At 46.6% G+C, this 19,256-nt stretch overlaps 1 protein-coding gene across 1 annotated transcript in view; it reads left to right on the forward strand.

The window, feature by feature from the left end:
* MYH10 (myosin heavy chain 10) overlaps positions 1 to 19,256 on the forward strand; it is a 114,485-nt gene that overhangs the window by 13,475 nt on the left and 81,754 nt on the right. Inside the window, exons 2-3 of the mRNA XM_028125035.2 lie at positions 1,015 to 1,171; positions 8,989 to 9,016. Coding sequence (XP_027980836.1) covers positions 1,015 to 1,171; positions 8,989 to 9,016 — 185 coding nt within the window. The remainder of the gene's footprint in view (positions 1 to 1,014; positions 1,172 to 8,988; positions 9,017 to 19,256) is intronic.

Consider the following 19,256-nt stretch of genomic DNA (forward strand, 5'->3'; position numbering starts at 1 on the left):
GTATATATAAAAATTCATTGAGCTGTATCATTATGACTTGTCTACTTGACTGTTATACAAGTGAAACTCGATAAAATGTGAAATCGAGGTTGCCTGGCCTTCGTTTTCTCACCCTTACTAAGACCCCTGGCTGGCCTGGGAGCAGGTGCCATGGTGGTGGGGACCTGAGCTGCCTGTATGAACACAGCTGTTGCTGAGAAGCCCCTCGTGTTCCTGGGAGGCCGGTCCTGGCACTGGACACCATCAGTCCCCAGCCTCTTTACTGTCCTCCTGCCTGGAGACATGGTCACCCAGGTCCCCTTGAAGAGAAGGCCTGCATCCCGGTGCGATGGGCTGCCCTTTCCAGACGCCTCGGGCCCTCCTGCCACCATCCCCAGGGGCAGTTCGGCACGCTGTTCTCAGAAATCGTTCTTAGTGAACTGAGAAAACCCCCCAAATCAAAAGCGCTCTCCGTATCAATTTTGAATAGTGGTTATCATGCTGATCAGGAAAGGTTTGTGTGTTCAGCACTAATGACTCTTGAAAATTATCGGGGGCCCACGAGGCACCCGGCTGGCTCAGTGGGTGGAGCACATGACCCTTATCTCAGGGTTGTGAGTTTGAGCCCCATGTTGGGTGTCGAGATGAGTTAAAAACAGAACCTTTAAAAAAAAATTACGGAGGCTTCTCCCCAAAGAGCTTTTGTGTGGGTTATGTTTATCTGTATTTGAAATGATAGCAAAGTTAAAACATATTTATGAATTCACTTAAAAATAGTAAATCATTGATTTCTTTAAATAAATTCATTTAAAATAAATGTGTGACAAGGTAACGTAAGTAAATTATCTTTCATGAAAAAGATAAACTGTATTTTCCAAAGCAAAAAAATTAGAGAAGTTTTACATTTTTGCAAATCTCTCTAATAACCACCTTTTCAGATCATTGAAGGCCCCTGTTGCAGGCGCTGTGTGGTTTCTGGCTGTCTGATCTGTGCAGGGTTTTTTGTTTTAACTCTGTATTTTATTTTTCTTCTAGACTTACTCTGGACTCTTCTGCGTAGTCATAAATCCTTACAAGAATCTTCCAATTTACTCTGAGAATATTATTGAGATGTACAGAGGGAAGAAGCGCCACGAGGTGCCGCCGCACATCTATGCCATCTCTGAATCCGCTTACAGATGCATGCTTCAAGGTAACTGGAAGTGCTAGTCTCCTAAATACTCGGTTTCTGAAGTGTAGGTTAGGGTTTTTGTATGCGTCCTGATGTGTTCTCCAAAGGGCTTTAAGCTTAAAAAAAAAAAAAAAAAAAATTAAAAGTCCTAGATGTTTATTGTAGAAGAATTTTGAATTCTTATAATTCGAACGGGCAGTGTGGTCATTTTCTGGAGGAAGTTATGATTGCCTTCCTAACTACTTCATGTTCATTTTTTCATTAAAAAGCATCTAGTTTTTATATACATTTGCTCTCCATCTACTACGAGCCAGTGTGCTCGAAGCTCTCCTGCACTAGGTATTAGAACCCACAGCAAGAGCCACGGGAGGAATAATAGAAAAGGTAGATAGAAGCTCTGCTGGGGAAAGAAAGATCATAAAATATTTCTGTCTTAAAACAAAAGTTAGAAAGCACAGAGCAAGTTGGTTGATCTCGACTGTTCACCTTTGGATTGAGGATGAAATATAAATTGGAAGAGTCATTCGTTTGCATCATGACCTAAGACACGATGGTTTATGGAGGGACATTTTCCTGAAAACCAGAACGTAGCAGTTTTGAACGCATTTCACATTATGGCTTGAAAAGACTGCATTAAACGTGGGCCTTCTGGCGCCATGTGAGATCTGTAGTTACGCTCCTTCTCCTTTCATCTTTTAAAAAAGAAACTTGATAAAGTATGATAAGACTGATTGGTTCTTTTTTTTTAAGATTTTTTTTATTTATTAGAGAGAGAGAGGGAGCAGGACCAGGAGGGGAGGAACAGAGGCAGAGGGAGAAGCAGGCTCCCCGCTGAGCAGGGAGCCCGATGTGGGGCTCCATCCCAGGACCCTGGGATCATGACCTGAGCCGAAGGCAGACGCTTCACCAACTGAGCCACCCAGGCGCCCCAGGTCTATCGGTTCTTATAAAATAGGTGGGTGATCTTCAGGGAACGAGAGAAGCTGCCTCCACCTGTCACCGCCTTGCGGGTCTCGGAGGCTAGGTCTGAGTCTGAAGGGCGGAGTGAGGGCGTTCACCAAGTGCAGTGCCCACCCCCCACTTCTCTTGTTCACACGTGCGTTAGACCAGATCCCTTGGCAAACAGGAAGTACTTCAGACCTAGAGGAGCGTCATCGATGGGAAAGGACAGGTGAATATCCAGAGTCCGTTCAGGCTGAAAAAAGATGAAGTTTCACACCCTTTCTTAGTTTCAGAGCCGGAGAATCCTCAGAAATGCCTACAGCTGTGGTGAGTTGCTGATCGTGGAGAAAGGATGGTCAGCTGCTTTGCTTTTGGGTCTGTGTCTCTGTGAAGAAGAATAAGCCGTATATGCACAGAAAAGCATTTCTGTGAAGGAGCAAACTTTGCCTTATAGGGGAGAAGAAATTGGAGAAAGTGTACTCCTTCTCTGTTGAATCCATATTTGCTCATCGAAACGAGTCCATTCTCTCAGTCGAGATGGTCGACCCTGTCTGGTCCCTGAAGTGTTATCTAGACAGGAGTTTCCAGAAGGCGGGGGAGAGGGCAGGGTCACAGGTACAATTCTAACTTTTCAAAAGGCCAAGAAGCTTTAGGCTGCTGAGCTTCGCATACCTGCCAGGGAAGATTCTAGAATCTATTGTTAACAGCCTAAGTACAATATGAAAATATGCTGCACGTTCCTTTAGCTCAGTGGGAAGCGAAATTATAGCGGACAGCATTAACAGAGAATCGTGCCATCCCACGCTCTTCCGTGATGTCCTCATGGCTGTTTGCAGAAAAGGTGCACGGAGGTGCTGGGTGGTGATGGAGGCTGTCCAGCTTCGCCAGGGTGTCTACCAGCGGGTATCCCGTTGGGACATTGTTATCAGTATACCTAAAGATGAGGGAGACATGCCCATAAAATGCATAGATGATGTGAAACGTCAATGCAATAAATGCATTTGATGAAAAGAAACAGGATTTTTAAAATTATCTTGACAGGTTGAAGGGAAAAATTGAATCTAACAAAATAGTTAACAGTGATTAAATGATAACGTCCCATTACTGGGTTGCCAGAGCAGCTATATGCATACAGAGCAAGGAGGATGTGCCTTACCAAGCACATCATATTATCACCGATATCATCATTAATGCCAGAATGAACATTTATTGAAAATTACTGTGTGGCAGGCACTGGGCTAAATGTTTCATGTGCACGATGTAATCTGCAACAACAACCCTATAAAGTCAAAAGAATTGCTGTCCCTATTTTACTGAGGCACAAAAAAGTTAAAAACTTGACCCAAGAAAATGTAGATAGTAAGAGGTTACGAGCTAGGATTCAAAACCAAGGCAGTGTGACACATTCTTTTCCACAATAATAAAATTCCATATGAAAATTAAAAAGAGGGGCACCTGGGTGGCTCAGTCGGTGAAGCATCTGCCTTCAGCTCAGGTTGTAATCCCAGGGTCCTGGGATCAAGTCCTGTGTCGGGCTCCCTGCTCAGAGTCTGCTTCTCCCTCTCCCCCTGCTTGTGCTTGCTCGCTCTCTCTCTGTCAAATAAATAAATAAAATCTTTAAAAAAAATTAAAAAGAATTAGTTGATAGTTTTCATTACATAATTGAAAAGTGTGACACAAAATACAAACAAACTCCCCCCCCACACACACACAGTTCCATCACATTCCGCTCTGTAGGTCGGGGGCTACGTGCTGACGTCCTACACAACACAGTTGGGTTGGGACACACGTTAGTGTAGTCAAAAGTATGGCTTACACTACCTACCAGAGCTGCTCCATGTAGGCTTTCAGTTACCAACGTGAGCAAAGCAGCTAAATGCCACTGGGCCAGTGAAGAGGATCAAAAGCTAGAGAAGGGACCAGGGGAGGATTCGGAGCATAGCGTCCCACTGAACAGAGTTTGCTTCTTTAATGCACAAAAACAGAAGAGAGCTGACCTTTTCCCCTAAGTTTGGATTCTAGGGGATTCCATATTAATAAAACGCAGAGTGTGTCTGGCACGTAGTAGGTGCTCAAGAAATGAATGAATGAATGACAGTAGAGTTCTTGGACATAAACTTGATGGCAAAAGTCACAAACTCCGTTCTTGTTTAGATTTATACTGAAGTAAAATATACACCTTAATTAATAAGTAAGTGTTTCATGTTTTTTAGGGTTAAATGGAACTTTAAATTTAAAAAATTTTCAATCACGCACTGTTGATATATAGAACTATTTTAAAAATATACGGGCTGGTGGGCACCTGGGTGGCTCAGTCGTTAAGGGTCTGCCTTCGGCTCAGGTCGTGATCCCAGGGTCCTGGGATCGAGCCCCGCATCGGGCTCCCTGCTCCGCGGAGAGCCTGCTTCTCCCTCTCCCTCTGCCTGCCTCTCTGCCTACTTGTGCTCTCTCTCTCTATCTCTCCGTCAAATAAATAAATAAAATCTTTTAAAAATATATATATACGTATTGGCATTGTGTTATCTTACAACCTTGCAAAACTCACTTGTTCTGGAAGGTTTTTTGGTCAAATGTTTGGGATTTTCTGTGGAGACCATCATGTCCTCTGCAAACAGAGGCATCGCTAGGTCCTTCCCATTTTATGCTTTGGATTTTTTTCTGGCGTGGTGACAGCATTCGTCTTCGCCTCGTTCCTGGTCTCGGGGACAGCGTTCAGTTTTCTGGCATTAAGAGTGGTGTCGCTGTATGGGTTGTTTGTACCTCCTGTTTGCCAGATTCACGAAATTCTCTTGTATTCCTAGTTTGCTCAGGTGTTTTAAAATCCTGAATGGATGTTGAGTTTTGTCGAATGCTTTTTTTGACTAGGGGATGTTCTTTAGTCTGTCGACACGGTGAGTTAGATTGTCTGCCTTTGGACATTGAACTAACCTTGCCTTGCAGGACAAATGCCACCTGCTCATCATGTGTCCCCTCTGTATGTATTGCTGGAGTGGATCTGCTAGCACGGTGTTAAGAACTTTTGTGTCCTTGCTGATGACAGATACCTGTTATTTTTTTCATATTATAATGTCTCTGTAGTCACAGTGTCAGGATAAGGCTTGTCTCTGAGAATGGGTTGGGAGATTCTCCTTCCTTTTCAGTTTTGTGAAAAGTTTGGTCTGATTTTTTCCTTAAATGTGTCGAATTCACCGGTGAAGTGTGTTTTCTTTGTGGGAAGGTTTTTAATTATACATTATACATTGTGTACATTATAATTATACATTCGATTGTTTTTGTTAATTGAGGTATCGTTGACATTTTATGAGTTCCACAAATTCAGTTTCTTTAATAGATAATGGGGCCCAATCAGGCTATTTCTTCTGGAATGAGCTTTAGCGGTTTGAGTCTTTTTAAAAAGTTGTCCCTTTCTTTTTTTTTTAATTTTTTTATTGTTATGTTAATCACCATATATTACATCATTAGTTTTTGGTGCAGTGTTCCATGATTCATTCTTTGTTCATAACACCCAGTGCTCCATGCAGAACGTGCCCTCCTCAATACCCATCACCAGGCTAACCCATCCCCCCACCCCCCTCCCCTCTAGAACCCTCAGTTTGTTTTTCAGAGTCCATCATCTCTCATGGTTCGTCTCCCCCTCTGACATACTCCCCTTTCCTTCCTCTCCTGTTATCTTCTTTTTCTTTTTTCTTAAAATATGTTGCGTTATTTGTTTCAGAAGTACAGAACTGTGATTCAACAGTCTTGCACAATTCACAGCGCTCACCGTAGCACATACCCTCCCCAGTGTCTATCACCCAGCCACCCCATCCCTCCCACCCCCCAACCACTCCAGTAACACTCAGTTTCTTTCCTGAGATTAAGAATTCCTCATATCAGTGAGGTCATGTGATACATGTCTTTCTCTGATTGACTTATTTCACTCAGCATAACACCCTCCAGTTCCATCCACGTCGTTGCAAATGGCAAGATCTCATTCCTTTTGATGGCTGCATAATATTCCATTGTGTATATATACCACCTCTTCTTTATCCATTCATCTGTCGACGGACATCTTGGCTCTTTCCACGGTTTGGCTATGGTGGAAAAAGTTGTCCCTTTCATTGTAGTTGTCAGACTGGGATTCAGGGTAGTTATTCTCAGATATCCGTCATTTGTGTCTTTTTCCTGATCAGTTCGCCTGGAGGTTTATCAACGGTATGATTTTTCTCGAAGAACCAGAATTCGGTTCCTTTTCTTTTCTTTTTCCTGTTCCGCATTTCATTGACTTCTGTTCTTTCTCATTTCCTGGCTTCTATTTAATTTGAATTCCATTTGCTTTTTTCTAGTTTTTTAAGGTAGGAGCCGAGGTCGTTGATTTGAATCCATTTCCACTGTTGAAATATGATTTAACTCGGCGTGGATTTATCGAGGACCTGCTTATGGGATTCTTGGGAGGTGCTTTGGAAAATACTGAGCTAGGAAAGGAGTCTGTATATAGCCTTCAGAAGGCTAGTTACATTTTTGAAAGTGAAATTGTTTCCCTTAAATATCAGTATGAGGCTTTGGTTCCATTTACAGGTTTCTAGAGATCAAGGTCATCGTGCGTTGTTACAGTGCTTTAGTGGGCCCCTGAAGGATGACGGGGAGTCATGACGTGGAAGGGAGCAGTGGTGGGCTCACAATTGGAGAGAATCTTGGAGGTGATCAAGCCCATACCCTTATTGCACAGACAGGGAAACTGAGGCCCAAAGCCACACGAGACCAGACAAACACGGAGGATCGATAAGTGCGGCTAGCAGAGTTGTTCGGCTTTTGGTTGGGCGGGGGGTGAGAAGCATGGGGAGTGCAGTATGGAGCCGAATTGAAGGGTAGGTGGTGGTTGTGTTCGTCTCCAACTTCAGTGATAATGAGTATGTACAGAGACAGGAAGAAAGCCATTCTGAACGAATTAGGAGGCAATTGAATTTTGGTTAATTTGAATGCATTTTGATGTTTTTAATGTGTGAACCAGTTCGGAAAAGCCATAAAAAACTTGGCGTAGGGGCGCCTGGGTGGCTCAGTCGTTAAGCGTCTGCCTTCGGCTCAGGTCATGATCCCAGGGTCCTGGGATGAGCCCCGCATCGGGCTCCCTGCTCCGCGGGAAGCCTGCTTCTCCCTCTCCCACTCCCCCTGCTTGTGTTCCCTCTCTCGCTGTGTCTCTCTCTGTCAAATAAATAAATAAAATCTTAAAAAAAAAGAAAACTTGGCGTAGTGGAGTTCTATAGAAGTTGCTGAGACCGAGAGAATTAGGGGTCTGGAGGGTCCTATTTACAGTGAATCAACAAGGACCTGATAAAATCCTAGTATCAGCAAGGTATCGATACTGCATTCATAGATGTGAAGTGAGTTTGCAGCAGAGCGGGGCAGGAACGGACCAGCACACAGGAGCCCAGTGCCCATGGTCTCACCAGTGCCCAGCGCTCAGCCACCCTAATCCAGGCTGTCAGCATGAGAGGGAGGACAGAAGACAGCCTGATGTCAGGCAGCACGTTCTAGGGGGCAGGCAATCGGTGGCATCGTCTAACTCCAGAATAGGGTCAAAAGAAGGACACGTTGAGGAACCAAAGGGAGAAGGTCTGGGAAGCTTCCCCAGAGGGGCCCCAGCTGAGCTGAGCAGGGAAGGACACGTGGGGAGGTACAGTGGCCGTGGGTCTGGGTGGGGGAACATGTGGAAGAAGGGCGTGGTGTGGCCCCTGGGAAAGAGAACCAGTAACCCCAGTAAAGGAGGCAGGGGTCAGCCCGGTCCCGGGAATGGTGCCTGTGCAGCCGGAGGGAGGGACACAATGGTGGTTAGGAGCTAGTCAGAGGTAAAGGTGCTCTTTGTAGAACTCGGTGTATACACAGAATATACACGCGCATTTGTTTATTGTAATGATATTATGATAGACTGCATGAACTCTTGATTTCTCTCTGATAAAGGCTGTTTACGCCTGAACCACTGTGGGACCCTCATCGGGTCCCCGATGGTAACCACTCGAAGGGAAGCACGCTCAGCCCAGGGGTGACAGAAGACCTCGCTGGGCCAGGCCCTATGAGCACAGTCCCCGTCTAAGCAGCGGCCCCTTGGTTAGTGGTGTTGACAGACGACACAGGTGCAAGAGACAGGCCCCAGCCCTCGCCCCTCAGCAGCCATGGGACCCCCTCCAGGAACATTTGTCTCCTGTTAAATAGATATTCAGGCTCAGAAGTGATTGGAGGTCCTACATCCCACGCTGCAGGTTCATCCGTGGGCTGGCCGTGGGTTTGAATTTCACCTTTTCCTTTGAAAAACCAAGCTGAAGACTCAAATCATTTATCACTTTAAAATCGTGAGATTTTTTTTTTCCCCATAGCACGTTCTTTTGTTATTTTGGGGATGTATATGGCTTAAACTTCATGCAGATGTTTGTCTCTCTTCGACCTTCTCCACTTAGTTTGTGATTATTATTATTTTTTTCTCCTCTAAGGTCAAGTTAGTAACGATTCCTCTCCGGTTGTGGGTGTTCTGGAAGCCGTTCTGAAAGGCGGGGGTTTCCAAACCTGACCCTGCATCAGAATCACCTGGGGAACTTACTTAGCGAGGGCGTTTCAGTCCCTACACCCCTGAAAGTGATTCAGTGAGGGAGGAGCCCTAGGGACTCATCTTTCTAGGACTTCTCAGGTGATGCTGATGTATAGCAGGGCTTGAGCATCAAGGTTGATGAGGCGCATAAGGCCTTCGAAGCGTGGGCCATCGTTTACCCCGCTGAGGGGTGGGGAAGCATTACGAGAGAGGAGCGGAGTTCCCAATGTGATGTGGGCCATGACTGCAACTTGATTATATGAAGTCTTTAAAAAAAAAACAAAAAAACAGGCAAATGGTCACTTTGTTTTTTTGTTTGTTTTGTTTTGTTTTATAGATCGTGAGGACCAGTCAATTCTTTGCACGTAAGTAAATATTGAACGTTCAGACTTGTTTTTGATTCTGTTGGAAACTAAAGCAATTGTTTTTGTGTGTATGTGTATGGGGGGAGGGGGAAAGTAGAGCAGTTATTTTAAGAGTTTGATGTGAACCTTGCAGTTATCATTTTAAGACTTAGATGATACAGGTTGCCTAAATTGGGGGTCCCTGTTTGGCTGTCACATTGGGCGTCTCCCACATTTCGCAGTGTTCCTCTGTGAAACTTACATCTTTCGTTTTCGCACGCACCCGGTGGCCTCCTGGACATTTCAGCAGCGTGTCCACGTTACCCGGTACAGGTGACCGACGGTCATGTGCCTCGTGTGCTGAGTGCTAGAGTGTCGGGAGTGAATGAAGCCGTATCCACGGCAGGACGCCATTAGATTGGCCTGGAAAAGGATCGTTAGAAAGACCAGCCCAGCTGCGGTGTGGATGGAGACTGACCGAGTTTTGCTGTTAGTGGTGGAGTGTTTACCGTGAGCGAGTTTAAATGGGGGGGGGGGGTGGTGATGGAAACTTCTCGTCTCTGGCTTCTCTTTTCCATGATGTCGCAACCCCGGTATCTGATACAAGAGGAGGGAGGAGAAGTAGAAGTAGCGGGCTCCGGTCCGCCTGTTGTGTACGTGTTCTCCTAGCCTTGTTTAGCCTCGGGGTTGTACAAGTTAGCTTTTCCTGAGCAGTCAAGCACCCTGAAACTTCATGGCTTAAAATACTTCTCCCGGCAGTTGGGTCGGGTTCAGCTGGGCGGTTCCACGGACCTGGGCCCCCTTCTGCACCTGCAGCCAGCTTGTGGGGGGTGTTGCCGCTTGACTGCGGGCCGGGGGGCCTTGCCTTCACCTCTGCGTATCCTCGCGTTCTCCAGTGGGCTGTCCCGGGCTTTTTACACGGGGGCAAGTTTCCAGGAGCAGCAAGCGGGCGAGCTCCAGCGTGGGAGCCTTGTTCGAGTTCCTGCTTCTGTGCCGTTTGCTGTCTTCACAAATCCCAAGCGGGACACATGGCCAAGGCCGGGCTATGCGTGGGACGCACTGCCACAGGGAGCAGATGGAGCGAGGCGGGAGACGGCTGGGGTCACTGCTGTAGACAGCCCTCCGCCGGAGAGCGGTGGAGCGGAACCCGATCCGGTCCATCAAAAGGTGGAACCATTGCATCTCAATGGTTCCACTGATGGGAGACAGCAGAGCAAGAGAACGGAGAACACTGGCCTGAGAAGCTGTCACAGTGGGGTACGGGCAAAGGGGAGCGGATTGTTGGCAGGGAGTGGACGGGTCAGGACGGGGCCCTCGGGGTCTCGATGGAATGGAACAAATGATGTTGGGGATACCGGTGTCAGAGCAGGGAGAGTGGGCGGTGCGGCCGCGGGAGTGAGTGGTGGAGAGGCGGGGGGCTCACCGGAACTGAGGGCGCCGAGGGGCGGGGCCCGGGGCGTGTCCCTCACGTGCAGCGGGGGGCTCGGCCACGCGCACGTGTACACACTCGAGGGCCGAAGGGCCAGCCCTCCGTAAAGCCAAACGATTTCACCTAGAGGAGTGCCCTTCGTTCCAAGAAAATAGCCTTCCCACTCTCTTGGAATAAAAAGTGCTTTCTCTTTTGAAACAAGAGTGGAGGTTTTTGTTCTTAATGATCTTCCTGGGTGAGACCCACCCAGAGGTCAGGACCACTGGAGAGGAGGGGTTGGGCGGGGCATAATGGTGGGTGAGCAGGATGCCAGCGACTTTGCGCCTGACTCAGGTCTGGGAGCGGGGAAGGGGGAGGGGGGTGTCCTCACCTGGGAGGGGCGTCTGCGGAGCCCTCAGTGAGGAGGCGGAGGATGCGGGTGACTTTGCTCACTCTGGAATGGGGGTCCTGGAGTGTGCAGAGGAAACTGGGTGGGGGAGGGATGGCGGGGTTTGGAATCGGGAGAGAGGACAGCGTGGGAGCAAACTGTAAGAATGCAGAGTGACCCGAGGAGCCGCTGTCTTGGGCACTGAACAGGGACAAGGATGGCAGGGCCATAAGCCTGAAGGATTCCCGAGAGTCCAGGGGTGGGGTGGGGGGCTTGGGCCTCTGGAGGCAGCGGCCGTGGCTGGTACTTATGGCTCCCGGTGCGCTGCTAGCGTAGGTGGGCAGGCTCGCAAACCGGATGAGTTTCTAGACCCTGATTCTTCGCGTGCTCCCTGGCGGCTTCCTGAAGACTCCGTGTGCTGGGTGGACAAGGGAGGCCCCGTGAAGCCTGCAGGCGTGGAGGACAGCAGGTGAGGAGTGGCATCAGGCAATTTTCAAGGATTTCGGTGTAAGTGGAGCATACGGTGGGAAGTAGGCAACAAATGTGAGCTTGAGCTCGACATGCCGAGAAATTAACCTACATTCCCGCGCATCACACACACAAGGCGCATCACCCAGTTTCCTGATTTCTGCTGTCCGCTGCTGTGTTTCAGGACTCCAGGCCCAGCATCTCTCGGTGTCCTCGGACTCTTCCGTCTGCAGGCCCCCGTTTCTGGTCACACTGTCAGACGTTTCTGTCCGGTCCTAGCCGGTCCCATAGCTGCAGTCTGGCCCACTTTTGTGGGTCCCGGCTGGCTTCATGCCCTTAGCCTCTTCTTCCCTCTGGGAAGGAAATCTCCAGTCGAATCCCGCCTACACGACAGGTTCCAGCCCACACTGATTTTCTCTGGGCCCTTTTTATATCCCCTGCCATTCTTGGTTCCGTATTTGGGTCACCCAGACCGTGTTTTACAACTAGACAGAAAGGTGGGAACTGTGACTTACCTTGATTGCTCCTTAATAACCCCGGAGACCCTGGCACCCTGTTTTGAACGTAGAACGTACTTCAGAAACAGATAAAATGTCAAAGGAAAGAACAAAAATCTTAATGAAGGAGGAACCAGGACAACAGGCTAAAGTATAGATTACTGGTGATACTTTGTTTTCAAGGGAGAACCTTTCTGGTACCATTTTTAAAAGACATTTTAGTTTTAAACTTAAAACCTACACAGAAGTAGAATGGTAGTGCCCCCCATATGCCCATTACCCAGCTTCCGTGATTTTACATTTTTTATCACATTTTATTTTTTTTCCTTTTTGAGACTTTTGCTGATGCATCGTTCCCCTAAGTTTTTATTTTTAAAAAGTTCAAACCTACTTTAAGTTGACAGAATACTTTAAATGGCTATGTGCCCTTCACTTTGTCAGCTTTCTCTCTACGCACACCAGCACTTTTTTTTGTTTTAACCATTTGCAAGTTGATTGCTGACCTCCTGACACCCTGAGATTCTTCAGCAGGTGTCTCCCAAGGACGAGGGCGTTCCCACATAACCGCAGACTGTCATCACGCTTAGAAGGTCAACATCGGTTCCATAATATCTAACGTAGGATCCAATTTCCAGTAATAGTTCTCAACATATTTTTTTTATAACTTTTAAAATCCATGACCCTTGCCTTTAGGTCTCTTCATTTCAATTCTGTATTGTACAATAGTCCTCTGACTTTTTGCTTTCTTTTGGTTTTCCACTGGCTTGTGTTCTTCAGAAAAGTTATATTTAGAACCTGATCTCCAAGTGTCTTAAAGATTATCCATTGCAATGCAGTGTTGACATGGACCGCCCAGGGCCTACCCCTCCACACGGTGCTCGCACTGCAGACCGCAGCCATAAGCTTAGGGGGTCCCAGGCCACCTGCACCTCTAACCAACCACCTGCAGATTTGAGGGTTGCTACCCCCTTGAGTTTGATAGTTCACTAGGATGACAAATCAGTGCCAGCCAGACGAGAGACAGGGTGAGGCCTGGGAGGGTCCCAAATGTAAACCTTCCCTATCTTCGGGACACTTCCCCTCCCTAGCACATCGATGTTTATCAGCAACGAGGAAGCTCACCCAAGCTGCAGAGTCTAGAGTTTTTAAGGGGCTTTGTCAAGCAGGTATGATTGATTGAATCATTGGCCGTGTATTCGATTTCAGTCTCCAGGCCCTCTCCCTTCCCAGGATATCGGGGTGATTTCCATGGTTCAGTGCCCAAACCTCTGATCACTCGAGTGGTCTTCCAATATGGCCAGTGCCCATCCTGGAACTGTCTAGGGGCCTGCTGTGAGTCACCTCGTAAGCACAAGCTCTCAGGGCCCACCATGGATAACAGAGACTTACCAAGGACTTAGAGGCTCCCTCCCAGGAACCAGGGACAAAGACCAGCCACATTCTTCATTGTACACCATCAGTTAATAGTCACATAGGAATCTAGGCACTGGAACTCTCCATGAAATGAGTAGAGTAAAGGAGCTACATTCTGCTCATGAGCTAGGGCAGAGGAGAATGTGTGTGTTGCCTGTCTGCAGAGTCTGGTGACCGTAACCCCACATACAGTAGGAGTCGGACCTCTCCTCCTTGAGTGGGTGGTTGTGGTTTGGGAGCTTGGATGACTTTTTTTATTGTTGTTTTATTTAAGAGAGTGTGAGAGCGCATGTGCAAGCAGCGACTGGGGAAGGGGCAGATGGAGAGGGGAAGAGAATCTCCAGCAGACTCCGCACTGAGTGTGGAGCCCGAAGCGGGGCTGGAATTCACGACCCTGAGATCATGACCTGAGGTGAAATCAAGAGTCAGAAACTCAGCCACCTGAGCCAGCCAGGCACTCCTGGGTGACCGCTTTTGATGAGACTTTTTGTCTGGAAGCAGGAAACACTCAGAGAATGACTTCTGTTGATAGAAAGGAAGGTTAGTGAACACTAATTTACTTTTGTTACCAGAAGTGACCTCTACAGGCATCTGTAATTAGACAGGGTCATTTTTAGACTCCTTTGTCCTCAATTAATAGGTTTGGATTTCTGAGGTGAGTCTCCTAGCGTCTGGTTCTCTCTTCTTGAGCACAGAGTAGCAGCCGGCAAGAACCTTCTCTTTTCTTCCCTTTAACTTGTCCAAGCATCTTATTGTGAATATTTTCAAACCTGAAGCACAGTTGAAAGAATTTTGAGCCCAGACCCATATATCCCTCAACCTGGTTTCTTCCGTTAATATTTCACTGTATTTGCTGTATGTTATATTGATCGGTTCGTCTTCTAGCCATCCATCGATCCGTTTTATTGTTTGTGTCGGGAGGAATATTTTTCCTTTTCCACCTTCCGTCTTCCACCTGGGGCTCCACAAATTAACTGGCCGTAGATTAATAGGAGAAAAGACTATGTTTACCTACACATGCACATGGGAGTACTCAGTGCTGAGCATTTGCTGAATAACCAGAAATAAAAGGCTTATATGCTAAACTTGACCAAAAAAGAAGGATTAGGGCTTCAGGGAGAAAGTATGGAGGGTTCTGTCGGGCTTTAGCATGCTGACACACCATTGACTTTGTACTTCCTGGGTCTGTCTTTTCCCAGTCAGGACACTCCTTGGGATGAATGGCAGCTATATTTTCAGGAGGTTCTGCTTAAGGTTAGGTAATGTTTCCTTCTGTGGCCGCTGATAGACATTTTCAGTTTAACGTAATTTTTATACCACTTTGATGAGCTACCAGTCCCTTCATTTGATTTATGTCAAGTTCAGTTACATCAGTATACTTCCCCTTAAACGCCTCAGTGTACATAACGTTAGCTGAAGTCCAATATTTACATCTTTGGAAATAAAATTTGTGTATAATGAAATGTACAAGTCTTAAATGTCCATTTGCAGAACTATACCTGTGTAACCTGAACCTCTGTCGGGATAGAGAGCGTTACTGTTGCCCTGGAGGAAAGTTCCCCAGCACATCCGAACCCTCCCCTCTTTTAGCCTCGGCACACTTTCTTAATCCTTGGATGCCCCTGGTTATGATATTTAATAACATTTTTCTGGTTCATTTCTACTATAAGCTACATTGCAACTCGAGAAATATGAAAATGTGAAACAGTGTATCTTAGATTTGAGAGACTAGGATCCGTTCTGGGGTGCCTTTGAGTACCCACCAAATAAAGAAGTCCAAGAATATATAACGGGATCTTTTAAAACTTGGCACACAGCCAAGCTACTTAAGTTTCCTGTGTGAGATTAACTATTTAGTCAATTTTACATGGTAGTTATTTTCTATTAGTATCTTTGTGATACGATTACATAGTATCGCAAAGAAAAATACAGTGGGAAGCAACATTTTTTTAAAAAGATTTATTTATTTTAGGGGTGCCTGGGTGGCTCAGTCGTTAAGCGTCTGCCTTCGGCTCAGGTCATGATCCCAGGGTCCTGGGATCGAGCCCCCGCATCGGGCTCCCTGCTCGGCGGGAAGCCTGCTTCTCCTTCTCCCACTCCCCCTGCTTGTGTTCCCTCTCTCGCTGTGTCTCTCTCTGTCAAATAAACAAAGTATTTTAAAAAAATAAAGATTTATGTATTTTACAGAGAGTGCGAGCAGCGGGGGAGGGGCAGAGGGAGAGAATCCTAAAGCAGACTCCGTGCCGAGCGTAGAGCCCAATGTGGGGCTCGATCCCATGACCCTGAGATTATGACCTGAGCTGAAACCAAGAGTTGGACACTACACCAACCAGGTGCCCCGGAAGCAATCAGTTTTTTTTTTTTTTTAATATACTTAGGTAGTTTGATAGCTTCCCTCTAAGCTTTACTATTTTAATCATTTACTCTCTACTTTTCCCCCAAAAGGATGAGCATCTTCATTTCCCCTCTGGCCTCCTCTGCCTACTAATCCCCAGCCACCTTTCCCTCTGCAGACCCAGCCCAAGCAGCGTGGGCCCCCACTTATGGGTCCGGCCCCCTGCATGATCCTTGTTCTCATGTCTTGCCCAAGTCTCTGGTGAAGACACTCAGGGTTTCCTTTATCATGAGAAAGCCGTGTTCTCCACGCTTGATCCCATGTCATCGGCAGTGAAATCCTATTAAGAGCGTATCCTTATGTTGACTTTCCTCTCATTAGAATTAAAATTCACAGAGTAGTCACCTCGGTAAGGAAACGATTCTGTTCTCTAAGCTCTCTTCTTAAAAATAATCTATTTTCATTTATGACCGTCTAACTGCTGGTTAACTCAAGTTTTTCTCCTTTTAAGTATATTTAATCATGTAACACTTGTAAAACAGTGGTTGCTTCACATCAGCCTTCTATCGGGACGTGATGAGATTTTTTTCTTAAGGAATTTTATCCTGTGCAGATACATTAAGTGGTGCTGACCGAGCCAGCCTGGATTTAGAACCATTAGTTCTTGCTCTGAGAAACCTGCATTGAAAGCTTTAAAATAACCAAATCGGTAGAATTGATTAACTAGCTAAAACCCCAAAATAGGCCCCAGGAACACAGTCAACTGATTTTTTTTTTTTAATTTATTTATTTGACAGAGAGAGAGAGAGAGAGAGAGTGAGAGCGTGAGAGAGCACAAGAAGCAGGGGAAGTAGCAGACAGAGGGAGAGGGAGAAGCAGCCTCCCCGCTGAGCGGGGAGCCCGATGCGGGGCTCGATCCCAGGACCCTGGGATCATGACCTGAGCTGAAGTCAGACACTCAGCTGACTGAGCCACCCAGGTGTCCCGCAGTCAACTGATTTTTGACAGAGGATCAAAGGTAACATCTTGGAGCAAAGATAAGCCCTTTAACAAACGGTGCTGGGACAGAGGGACATCCATATGTTAAAGGGGGCGGGCATCTAGGTGCAGGCCTTACACCCTTCATAGAACTGAACTAAAAAATGGATCACAGACCTAAATGTAAAACCCATACTGTAAAGCAATAGCAAGATGGCCCCAGCTGCTTTGGGCTTACATCCCACCCTCCTAAGCAACTCGACGAAAAAGAGTTTTCCAGTTGTTTACATAAACATCTTGAGTGTGAGTCTCACTAGTCTGACTTAGGTCATGTGTCCTGGACCATCACTCTGGCCAGAGCTGTGGGATTCTCTGATGGACCAAGTCTGTCATGGGACTGACTCTGTGGTCCAGGAAGGGGCAGGGACAAGCAAGGATTGAGGGAAAGGGAGGGGACTTTCCCCAAAAAAAGAAAATCAGGAGGCAGTTACCAAAATAAGGGGAAATAGGGGCGCCTGGGTGGCTCAGTTGGTTAAGCGACTGCCTTCGGCTCAGGTCATGATCTCAGGGTCCTGGGATCGAGCCCCGCACCGGGCTCCCTGCTCGGGAAGCCTGCTTCTCCCTCTCCCAGTCCCCCTGCTTGCGTTCCCTCTCTCGCTGTCTCTCTCTCTCTGTCAAATAAATAAAATCTTAAAAAAAGGGAAATAATACTACATGGGCAATGTAGGAGGGCACCTGGGTGGTTCAGTCGGTTAAGCGTCCAGCTCTTGATTTCAGGGTCGTGAGCCCCCTGTTGGGCTCCACACAAGGCATGGAGCCTACTAAAAGATAACCGAGGAGGAAATGTGGATGATCTTGGGTGTGGTGATGCTTTTTTGGATACAACAGTAATCATGTGATCCATGAAAGAAATAGTAAGCTGGACCTCATTAATATTAAAAACTTCTCTGCAGAAGACACTGTCAAGATAATGAAAACATAAGCCACTGACTAGGAGAAAATATTTTCAAAAGACACATCTGATAAAGAGGACCGTTATCCAAAACATATCAAAAAAAAAAAAAAGCCCTCTTAAAACTTAATAAGAAAACAACCTCGTTAAAAAATGGGCCAGAGACCTTAGCAGACCCCTCACTGAAGAACATAACAGAGATGGCCAAAGAGCCTATGAAAAGATGTTCTGTGTCATGTACCCTCTTCTACACACCTACCGGGGCACCAGCATCTGCAACCTTGACAGCCCCAAATGCTGATGAGGATGTGGAGCAACAGGAACGCTTGCTTGTTCATTGCTGGTGGGAATGCAAAATGGTGCAGCCACTCTGGAAGACCATTTGCTGGTTTCTTAACTGAGCATACTTTTTTTTTTTTTTTTTTTTGAGAGAGAGAGTGTGTGGGGGTCAATGTGGAGGGAGAAAGACAATCTTAAGCAGGCTCCACTCCCAGCATGAAGCCCGACGTGGGGCTCGATCTCATGACCTGAGCGAAATCAAGAGTCAGACACTTTACCGACTGAGCCACCCAGGTGCCCTAAAACTGAGCATATTCTTGCCGTGACCCACCAATCACACTCCTTAGTATTTACCCATCGGGGTTAAGCTTTTACCAACACAAAACCCTGCTTTTTCCATAATTACGCAAACTAGGAGGCAACCCGCATGTTCAGGTGAATGAATGAACTGTAGTACATCCAGACAATGGAGTCTTATTCAGCTCTGAAAACAAATGAGCTCTCAAGTGATAAAAAGACCTGGAGGAACTCTAAAATGCCTACTAGTACGTGGAAGAAGCCAATCTGAGAAGGCTCCGTCCTGTCTGATTCCAACCATAGAGACCGTGAGTGCAGGGGCCGCAGGAGGGAGGGGAGATGAACAGGCAGAGCGTAGAGGATTTTTAGGGCAGTGAAAATATTCCATTTGATATTATAATCATAGATACGAGTTGTTACATATTTGTTTAAACCCATAGAATGTACGACACCCGGAGTGAACCCTAATGAAACTATGGACTTTGGATGATCATGATGCTGTAGGGTCATCCTTAGTAAAAAATGTCCCATTTTAGTGATGTTGATAATGGAGGAGATTGTGCATGTGCAGGCACATAGGGTAGATGGGAAGCCTATACGTTCCTCTCTTTAAAACTGTTTTTTTTTTTTTAAGATTTTATTTCTTTATTTGACAGAGACACAGTGCTCCAGTCTTAAAACTGAGGGCATTTTTTAGATTATCGTAGGTGCGTCTCAAAGATAGCTAATTGTGATGAGAAGTTTAAAATGTTCTCGGCAAACATGCCAGCAAAGGGACTCACATCTTCTTGCAAGTGTTCCCTCCATGAATCTTTGCAGTAGCCCCCCTAGCTCCAGTTACAGGGCCCGGTATCCAAGGATGACCCTGGTGTTAGTGGGATGGAGGACCAAACCCACACCTGTCTTGACCACAAAACCTCTGCTCTTGCTAGTAAGCTGCTTTCTAATAGAACAGAGTTTTGAAACTGTAGGAAATCATCAGCTAAAGTCGCGTGTAGGGTATGTGTGGTTGGTTTTCAGATGGAGGTCATCTGAAGCGAGACCATCAGGCAGAGGGTGTTTTTGAAACTAGACTGAAGTTGATGTAGCCAGAGAAGAAAAACAGAAGCATTTAAGATCTGGGTGAGGAGTTTCTTGCTGCGGAAATGTACCCGTGGTCCAGAAGAGACTCCGGGAGAGATCCCAGAATTGATCACCTATTAACTATCTGCTCCCCCCCCCTTAGCGCCGTTGGTTTTTACAATTC

Source organism: Eumetopias jubatus, unplaced genomic scaffold, assembly GCF_037043125.1.
Source record: "Eumetopias jubatus isolate StellerSeaLion01/CBP00866 unplaced genomic scaffold, mEumJub1_p1.0 scaffold_10, whole genome shotgun sequence".
NCBI lineage: Eukaryota > Metazoa > Chordata > Mammalia > Carnivora > Otariidae > Eumetopias > Eumetopias jubatus.